Source organism: Arachis hypogaea, chromosome 18 (assembly GCF_003086295.3).
Source record: "Arachis hypogaea cultivar Tifrunner chromosome 18, arahy.Tifrunner.gnm2.J5K5, whole genome shotgun sequence".
Lineage (NCBI taxonomy): Eukaryota > Viridiplantae > Streptophyta > Magnoliopsida > Fabales > Fabaceae > Arachis > Arachis hypogaea.
In genome coordinates this window covers 89,275,805-89,286,332 of record NC_092053.1, presented here as the reverse complement: position 1 = coordinate 89,286,332, position 10,528 = coordinate 89,275,805, and the positions used below count along the sequence as shown (strand labels likewise).

Here is a 10,528-nt window from a genome sequence, read left to right as displayed (position 1 = left end):
TCTCTATGGTCTCTAGCTGAGCCTCAGAGTCCTTTGGTTCCTCAAAGGGAAACTCTTTGTTGATCACTGGACGTCCCAAGAGGTCTTCTTCCTTGGGATTCGTGTCCTCCTCTTCTCTTGTGGGTTCGGCCGTGATGGTCAATTCAATGGCCTTGCACTCTCCTTTTGGATTTTCTTCTGTATTGCTTGGGAGAGCACTAGGAGGGGTATCAGTGATCTTCTTACTCAGCTGGCCCACTTGTGCCTCCAAATTTCTAATGGAGGACCTTGTTTCATTCATGAAACTCAGAGTGGCCTTAGATAGATCAGAGACTAAGTTTGCTAAATTAGAGGTATTTTGTTCAGAGTTCTCTGTCTGTTGCTGAGTGGATGATGGAAAAGGCTTGCTATTACTAAACCTATTTCTTCTACCATTATTAAAGCCTTGTTGAGGCTTTTGTTGATCCTTCCATGAGAGATTTGGGTGATTTCTCCATGAGGGATTATAGGTGTTTCCATAGGGTTCACCCATGTAATTCACCTCTGCTATTGCAGGGTTCTCAGGATCATAAGCTTCTTCTTCAGAAGATGCCTCTTGAGTACTGTTGGATGCAGCTTGCATTCCATTCAGACTCTGAAAAATCATATTGACTTGCTGAGTCAATATTTTATTCTGAGCCAATATGGCATTCAGAGTATAAATTTCAAGAACTCCCTTCTTCTGAGGCATCCCATTACTCACAGGATTCCTCTCAGAAGTGTACATGAACTGGTTATTAGCAACCATGTCAATGAGTTCTTGAGCTTCTGCAGGCGTTTTCTTTAGGTGAATGGATCCACCTGCAGAAGTATCCAATAAAATCTTAGCTAATTCAGACAGACCATCATAGAATATATCCAGGATGGTCCATTCTGAAAGCATGTCAGAAGGACACTTTTTGGTCAGTTGCTTATATCTCTCCCAAGCTTCATAGAGGGATTCACCTTCTTTCTGTCTGAAGGTTTGAACATCCACTCTAAGCTTTCTCAGCTTTTTAGGAGGAAAGAACTTGGCTAAGAAAGCTGTGACCAGCTTATCCTAAGAGTTCAGGCTATCCTTGGGTTGAGAGTCCAACCACACTCTAGCTCTGTCTCTTACAGCAAATGGGAAAAGCATGAGCCTGTAGACTTTAGGATCTACTCCATTAGTCTTAACAGTATCACATATATGCAAGAATTCAGTTAAGAACTGAAAAGGATCTTCAGATGGAAGTCCATGAAACTTGCAGTTCTGCTGCATCAGAGAAAGTAATTGAGGTTTCAGCTCAAAATTGTTTGCTCCAATGGCAGGAATGGAGACGCTTCTTTCATGTAAATTGGAATTAGGTGCAGTAAAGTCACCAAGCATCCTCCTTGCATTATTATTATTTTCGGCTGCCATCTCCTCTTCCTGTTCAAAAATTCCTGTAAGGTTGTCTCTGGATTGTTGTATTTTAGCTTCTCTTAGTTTCCTTTTCAGAGTCCTTTCAGGTTCTAGATCTGCTTCAACAAGAATATTCTTGTCCTTGCTCCTGCTCATGTGAAAAAGAAGAGGACTAAAGATACCGGGGATCCTCTTTACCACAGTATAGAGGTTCCCTTGTGTGAGTAGAAGAAGAAAAGAATGTAATGTAAAGAAGAGAAGAGGAGAAACTCGAACACAGAGAGGGAGGTGGTGTTCGAATTTTTGGATGGGAGAGAAGTGTTAGTAAATGAATAAATAAATAGAAGGAGATGAGAGAGAGAATTTCGAATTTTAATTAAAATAAAAATTAAAATTGAAAGTTAGATTTCAAAAATCAAAGTTGAAATTAAATTAAAATTAAAACAATTAGTTAATTAAAAAGAATTTTTTGAAAAAGAGGGAGGTATTTTCGAAAATTAGAGATGGATAGTTAGTTAGGTAGTTTTGAAAGAGATAAGAAACAAACAAAAAGTTAATTAGTTAATTGAAACAAATTTTGAAAATCAATTTTGAAAAGATAAGAAGATAAGAAGTTAGAAAGGATATTTTAAAATCAAATTTTTGAAAAAGATATGATTTAAAAAGATATGATAGAAAGATATGATTAAAATTAGTTTTGAAAAAGATTTAAATTTTAAAATCAAAATTAATGACTTGACTCACAAGTAATCACAAGATATGATTCTAGAACTTAAAGTTTGAATCTTTCTTAACAAGTAAGTAACAAACTTGAAATTTTTGAATCAAAACATTAATTGTTGATGATATTTTCGAAAATATATTATAAACTTAAGAAAAAGATTTTTGAAAAATATTTTTAAAATTTTTGAAAATAAATAAGAAAAATGAAAAAGATATGATTTTTGAAAAAGATTTTGAAAAAGATAAGATTTTTAAATTGAAAATTTGATTTGACTCATAAGAAACAACTAGATTTTAAAAATTTTTGAAAAAGTCAATCCAAATTTTCGAAATTTATGAGTGAAAAAGGGAAAGATATTTTTTTGATTTTTGAATTTTTAATGTAGAAAGAGAAAAACATGAAAAAGACTCAATGCATGAGAATTTTTAGATCAAAACATGTGATGCATGCAAGAACACTATGAATGTCAAGATGAACACCAAGAACACTTTGAATGTCAAGATGAACATCAAGAACTTATTTTTTTGAAAAAGTTTCAAGAAAAGAAAACATGCAAGACATCAAACTTAGAGATTTTTCATGCATAGACACTATGAATGCAAGAATGCATATGAAAAACAAGAAAAGACACAAAACACGAAAATATGAAGATCAAACAAGAAGACTGGCCAAGAACAACTTGAAGATCATGAAGAACACTATGAATGCATGAATTTTCGAAAAATGCATAGAAAATTTTTTAGAAAAAAATGCAATTGACACCAAACTTAAGAATTGACTCAAGACTTAAACAAGAAACACAAAATATTTTTTATTTTTATGATTTTATAAATTTTTTTTTGTATTTTCTTTTAAAAGTTTTTTTTGAAAAACATATAGGAAAAAGAAAATAAGAAATTCAAAATTTTTAATAAGAATCCCAGGAATCTTTCAATGTTGGCCTAAAGCTCCAATCCAAGGGTTGGGCATGGCTTAATAGCCAGCCAGCTTTAGGATATAAATCAGGCATGCAACAGCTGATATTCCAATTAACTTGCCTCTATGCTGATGGTTGGAAGCCACAGTCCAAAAGAATTAGACATGGCTTTACAGCCAGCCAGGCTTCAACATGCTTCATGAAACACTAGAATTCATTCTTAAAAATTCTGAAGAAAAATATATGTTATTTTAAATTTTTTTTTCGGATATTAATTGGAAAAAACGAAAAAGAAGAAAATATTTTTGAAAAATTTTTGAAAACTTTTTGAAAAATAAAATAAGAAGAAAATTACCCAATCTGAGCAACACGATGAACCGTCAGTTGTCCAAACTCGAACAATCCTCGACAACGGCGCCAAAAACTTGGTGCACGAAATTGTGATCCTTGGTAATGGCTCCAAAAACTTGGTGCTCTAATCTTAATTCAGAATTTGTCACAACTTTGATACAACTAACCAGCAAGTGAACTGGGTCATCCAAGTAATAAAACCTTACGTGAGTAAGGGTCGATCCCACGGAGATTGTCGGTATGAAGCAAGCTATGGTCATCCTGTAAATCTCAATCAGGCTGATATCAAATGGTTATGGAGTTTTTGAATAATAATAATAAATAAATAGAAAATAAAGATAGAAATACTTATGTAATTCATTGGTGAGAATTTCAGAATAGCGTATAGAGATGCTTTCGTTCCTCTGAACCTCTGCTTTCCTGCTGTCTTCATCCAATCATTCCTACTCCTTTCCATGGCAAGATTTATATAGGGCATCATCGTTGTCAATGGCTACATCCCATTCTCTCTGTGAAAAAGGTCCAAATGCTCTGTCACGGCACGGCTAATCATCTGGAGGTTCTCGATCATACTAGAATAGGATTCACCCTCCTTTTACGTCTGTCACTACGCCCAGCACTCGCGAGTTTGAAGTTCGTCATAGCATCCCTTCCCAGATCCTACTCGGAATACCACAGACAAGGTTTAGACTTTCTGGATCTCAGGAATGGCCATCCATGGGTTCTAACTTATACCACGAAGATTCTAATATCTCGGACTCGGTCCCCTGTATTAGATATCTAAGAGATATTCATTCTAGCTTGTTTGCATGTAGAACAGAAGTGTTTGTAAGGCACGCGTTCATAAGTGAGAATGATGATGAGCGTTACATAATCATCACATTCATCATGTTCTTGGGTGCGAATGGATATCTTAGAAGCGGAATAAGTTGAATTGAATAGAAAAACAGTAGTACTTTGTATTAAATCATGAGGAACAGCAGAGCTCCACACCTTAATCTATGGAGTGCAGAAACTCTACCATTGAAAATACATAAGTGATAATGGAGTTCATTGGTCTCGGCCCCAGAGGGGAACCGGAGTCACCAAGATGATCCGAAGATGTAAATACAATAGTAAAAAGTCCTATTTATACTAAAACTAGTTACTAGGGTTTATAGAAGTAAGTAATTGATGCATAAATCCACTTCCGGGGCCCACTTGGTGTGTGCTTGGGCTGAGCTTGAAGTTTACACGTGCAGAGGCTTCTTTTGGAGTTGAACGCCAAGATGTAACGTGTTTTTGGCATTCAACTCTGGTTTGTGACGTGTTTCTGGCGTTTAACTCCAGACTGCAGCGTAGAACTGGCGTTCAACGCCCTTTTGTGTCGTCTAAACTTGGGCAAAGTATGGACTATTATATATTGCTGTAAAGCCCTGGATGTCTACTTTCCAACGCCGTTAAGAGTGCACCATTGGGAGTACTGTAGCTCCAAAAAATCCACTTTGAGTACAGGGAGGTCAGAATCCAACAGCATCAGCAATCCTTCTTCAACCTCTGAATCTGATTTTTGCTCAAATCCCTCAATTTCAGCCAGAAAATACCTGAAATCATAGAAAAACACACAAACTCATAGTAAAGTCTAGAAATGTGAATTTAACATAAAAACTAATAAAAACATCCCTAAAAGTAACTAGATCCTACTAAAAACATACTAAAAACAATGCCAAAAAGCGTATAAATTATCCGCTCATCAGCTACAGACCTCCTTTCCTCACTGCTACTGCTGACACAGCCACACCATCTGCTGGCCCCTCTTCTTCCACAGCTACCCCTGCCACTACCACTGCACCTCCACCTGCCCCAGAGCCCATCTATCATCTAGTGCACCGCCTGTTTCGACAGCTTGACCAGATGGAGCGTCGCAACAAGCGACGCTATGAGCACCTGAAGCTGATGATACGCTCCGGCGACATTCCCTCCAGGCCTGACACACCATCTTAGGCATCTGAGGAGGAGGCGAATGATCACGAGGCAGAGACCCATCCACAGAGCGAGGCAGAGCAGGCAAACACCCAGTAGGCAGCATCACACCAGGAGGCTTCGCCTCAGATTCAGGCTGTAGACCCCGAGATCCCTATCCAGTCAGCACCTCCTCTGCAGCAGGCTGATCCTCCGATCGCCACCACAGAGACCCCAGCTACCCGTCCTTCCAGTGATGACACCCCTTCACACCCTGCTTGAGTGAGCATCGGGGACGATGCTACATTTTAAGTGTAGGGAGGTCGCCATCTCTGGCGTTCTTTTTTTTTGGTGAACCACTACATATTCTTTTTATTTATTTTGCTACTTTTCTGTATTTTTCTTTTTCTTTTTATTTTTATTTTCTCAGTACTTATACATATTGCTATTTTTATGTATTTATTCTATGTTGCACTTTAGTTCATATTTTAGTCATTTAGTTTAGTAGCAATTCTAACTTATTAAGTTATAGAAATTGTGGATTAATTAGTATAGTTTACCCTTTTTAGCATAAGATAGCTTAGTTTAAATTGAAAAATATAAAAAAGAAGTAAACTAGGGACTTGAACATAATAGAAACAATCCACACAACTTGTATATATAGCATTACATGTTAGTTAGTTAACAACATTTCATCAAGGAGAAACACTAGAACTTTAAAGCCATTCAATATAAGTTTTACATTGAGAATAATGGGAATTTTTAACTAAACCTGCATGACATACATAAGTGATAAATGATTTTTGAGCTAGAGAACACAGCCTGTGAGTTTTGAGCTTAATTGTATGGTTACATTCAAACCATAATTTTTATTCCTGTGTGTTCCACCCTTCTTTTGTATTCTGGTGTTCTTTACTTTGTTTTAATCTATATATCCGATTATAGAATAGAAACACATACCAAGAGAGTGATTGAGGCCATTATTTGATTTTAGCTTACTTATCCCAAAATAGCCTACCTTTTACATCACCCTTGTTAGCCCCCTTGAGCCTTTAAATCCCTTTTATTCTATAAGCCACAATACTAGCCTTAAGCAGAAAAACAAAATAAAAATCTCAAGTTGAATCCTTGGTTAGCTTAAGATAGAAATTGTGTATGGTTTACATGTGGGAAACCTATTGGGAACATGGATGATAAAAACAAAAGGGTAGAAAAGTTGAAAAGAATAAAATAATTCAAAATAAAAGTTTTGGGAAGCATGCTCATATGAAATCAAAATAATTGAATTACCATGTGCATTAAAAAAAAGTGTTATGAATAAAGGGGACACAAAAAAAAAAGAATTCCCCAAATGTGAAATAAAGCAATGCACATGGGGTAAAAATAATAAATATTGAAACATGAGCATGTAACATCAAAAGTGGAAAAATATGGAAAAATTGGGTAAAGAAGTTTTGCTTTACAAAATATGTATGTTAGGTGAGATCTTAGACTAATCAAGGATTCGCTTAATTAGCTCACTTAGCTTTATACATATACCTTTACCTTTACCTTGGCCCCATTACAACCTTAATTAAAGACCTCATGATTTTTGGTATGTCTATATTCTATAATTGTTGATTGGTTGGATGAAGAACAAAGTTATAGAAAGTAAGGATAAAAAGAAGAATAGAGTGATTAACCCAATAAACACTGAGTGACTAGAGAGTAAACACAAAATCCAGTGAGGGTTCAATAGCTCATTAACATACATCTCTGCTTGAATTATTAATTGTCTTGTAAGTTTATAAAATGTTTTTCTCTCCCATCTCAACTGTATAAGTGCTTTATCATTATTTAAGGTTTGGCTATATATATATGACTCCTTGAGAATGTGAATTAATTCAACTACATGCAAGCTTTATATACAAGTGAATAAAAACTAGAATTGCATGATGCATCATTCATTTAGGTAGTTGCATTTAGATTAGATTGCATTGCATGACATTCAACCACTTCAACCTAACATTACTCTTGGTCTTAGCATGAGGACATGCTATTGTTTAAGTGTGGGGAGGTTGATAAACCCATATTTTATGATATATTTTGTGCTTAATCTGAGTGATTTATTCAATCCTTCACCCACTTATTCATATTATTTGCATGGTTTTACTTTCCCTTACTTATTATGTGATGTATGTGAAAAACATGTTTCCTATGCTTTAAAATTAATTATTTTAATTACCTTTATTTCCATTCGATGTTGTGATTAGTGTGTTGAGTAGTTTTAGATCTTCTAAGGCAGAAATGACTCAAAGGATGGAAAGGAAACATACAAAAATGGAAGGAAAGCATAAAACGGAGTTTGTGAAGAAACTGGCATCCATGCGATCGCATGGACGACGCGGCCACATGCCAGTGCGAAGAGAGCGCGACGCGAACGCGTGACTGACGCTACGGCGTGCCTTGAGCAGAACATATATGACGCGGTCGCATGACTGACACGACCGCGTGACAAGAAAAACTCCGAATGACGCGACCGCGTGACCCACGCGGACGCGTGACAGAGGCCACGCACCAGAAATTGCAGAAAATGCTCCCAGCAAATTCTGAAGCCCTTTTTGGCCCAATTCCAAGTCCAGAAGGCATAGACCAGAGGTTATGAAGTGGGAGAATGCATCCATTCAGAGAGTGGCCACTTTAGTTAGTTTTCATGATTTAGATTTAGTTTTGAGAGGGAGATTCTCTCCTCTCTCTTAGGATTAGGATTTAGGATTTCTCTTAGTTTTAGGAGTAACTCTCAATCCCAGGTTTCAATGTTCTTTTACTTTATATTTATCTCTTACTTTCAGATACTTTAATGCTTATATTAGTTATGTTGCCTATTTGACTTATGCTACATTCATGTTACAGATTACATCTTTGAATTAATGTTATTTGAGGTATTTCAGTTTAATATTGCTTTCTCTTATTTACATTATTGTTATTCCCATCTGAAGACATTTTTATTCCAGTAAATTTACTTTTCTCCTTTTGGTTTTGGTTAAGAAATTAGTAACTCAGGAGTTATCAAACTCAAACATGAATGATAATTGTTATCTTTGTTAATTGAATTGAACTTCAATAATCCCAATCTTTTCTTAGGAAATAAATAGGATTCGAAGATCAAATCAATTAATCCCTTTACCTTCCTTTATCTTAGTAAAGGTTAAAAAAGTAGAATTAAGATTCAATTCTCATCATCATTGATAAGGATAGCTAGGATAGGACCTCTAATTTCTCATACTTTGCCAAAAGTTTATTTACAGTCATTTGTTTATCTTACTTGCCATTTAAATTGCTTGTTCTTCATTTACTTTATTTGCTAATTAGACTATTCGCTCTTCATTCTCAAAACCCCAATTTATAATCTCCATAACCAATAATAAGAACATACTTCCCTGCAGTTCCTTGAGAAGATGACCCGAGGTTTGAATACTTCGGTTATCAATTTATTTAGGGGTTTGTTACTTGTGACAACCAAAACGTTTGCAAGAAAGGTTGATTGCTTGGTTTAGTAACTATACTTACAACGAGAGTTTACTATGACCTCTAAACCATCAATCTTCCGCTCTTTCACCCATCCGGACGGATGATGCTAATGTGGTCCTTTTCTTTGTGAAAAATAACATCATTTGTAGATTTGGGTCGCCACGAGCAATTGTGAGTGACCAAGATTCACATTTTTTCAATAAGAAAATGGAAGGGCTAATGAAGAAATACGACATCATGCATAAAGTAGCTATGGCCTACCACCTACAGACAAACGGCCAAGCCGAGGTTTCCAATCGGGAGATTAAACGCATATTGGAAAGGATTGTGAAGCCCAATAGGAAAGATTGGAGTGCTAAGCTCACCAATGCATTATGGGCCTACCGAACGGCATACAAAACGCCAATTGGCATGAGTCCCTTTCGGTTGGTGTATGGCAAAGCTTGCTACTTACCGGTGGAGATAGAGCACAAGGCATATTGGGCCATCAAGGAGTGCAATCCGAGTTTGGGTGGAGCCGGAGTTGGGAGGAAGCTACAACTAGCGGAGTTGGAATGTTTAAGGCTTAAAGCTTATGAGAATTCTAGACCTTACAAGGAGAAAATGAAAGCCGTGCATGATAAGAACATAAGAGGTAAAGAATTTAAAGCCGGTAATCTAGTCCTCCTTTACAATTCTAATTTGAGATTGTTGCCCGAAAAACTAAGGTCAAAATGGGAAGGCCCATATCAAGTGGAGAAAGCGGAACCCTATGGGGTTTACCATTTGCGCCATCCCTCAAGTCCGGATATCTTCAAGGTCAATGGGCACCGTCTCAAGTTGTATCATGGTGAGCAAATAAAAAGTAACAAGGAGATTGAGGTATTTCTTTTGGAAGATGCAGCTCTTGGCAAAGAGCAATGAGCTAGTGAAAGTCCAACTTAAGGACATTAAACAAAAGTGCTAGGTGGGAGACACCCCACCATGGTGAGATCTATCCTTTTTACCCTTTTGTATTTAATTCTTGAATTCTTCATTATTTTGTGATTGCTTAGCTATAGTTTTGTTTGATTAGATTTTATTGTGAGTACCTTATATAACTTGTTCATGAAGATTTGCATTGATTTTTCAATGGATGGATTGATTGTGTAGTAGAAGAACACCCCATCTTTGGGTTTTGCATTGAGTTTTGGGTGTTTTTGACCCCTTTGGCTTGTTTAACCACTAAATTCATGATAATTAGGCATCCTTCATGTCTCTAAAAAAAAGGGAGGGGGGCGCGTGTGCGCACTATGCGCGTACGTGCTTGTACGCATTCGCAGCTCCTGGGTCATTTTCCAGAGAGTTGTGCAAATTCTGAGCCATTTTTTCGAGAGTTATGCCCAAACTGGGCTAATATCATGCCAATGGCCTAACTCGACTCGTGCGTACGTGCACCTGGCGTGCACGCGCACCTCAGACAAAATGCATATCGGCGCGCCAGCACACCGTGCGCGTCCGCGTCGATCGTGAAAATTCATCTTCTGGTACTTTTTCCCGAGAGTTCAGCCAAAGTTGTGCCCAACTTATGCTGAGGGCACAACCCAACCACACACGCAAGCACACTTGGCGCTTGCGCGCACACCTGCACACCACCACTTCACGCGTCTGCACACTGTGCGCGTCCGCGCCCCTGCTAATTTTTGCCCATGCATGCGCACGCGTGCATGGCGCGCGCGCGCCGGTC

General features: G+C 37.3%; 1 protein-coding gene and 1 non-coding gene across 2 annotated transcripts; both read left to right on the top strand.

The window, feature by feature from the left end:
• Window positions 1-895: 895 nt before the first annotated feature.
• On the top strand, window positions 896-1,003 carry LOC112773898 (small nucleolar RNA R71). The gene has a single exon (XR_003188422.1). It is a non-coding gene; the product is annotated as a small nucleolar RNA R71 (small nucleolar RNA).
• An 8,027-nt stretch (window positions 1,004-9,030) lies between these two features.
• On the top strand, window positions 9,031-9,726 carry LOC140181394 (uncharacterized). Its single transcript, XM_072224948.1, has one exon. The coding sequence runs from the start codon at window positions 9,031-9,033 to the stop codon at window positions 9,724-9,726; it is 696 nt and encodes a 231-aa protein (XP_072081049.1).
• The last annotated feature ends 802 nt before the right edge of the window (window positions 9,727-10,528 follow it).

Excerpts from the sequence above, each read along its gene's own strand:
- LOC140181394 (XM_072224948.1), top strand. The coding sequence starts at position 9,031 with ATGGAAGGGCTAATGAAGAAATACGACATCATGCATAAAGTAGCTATG.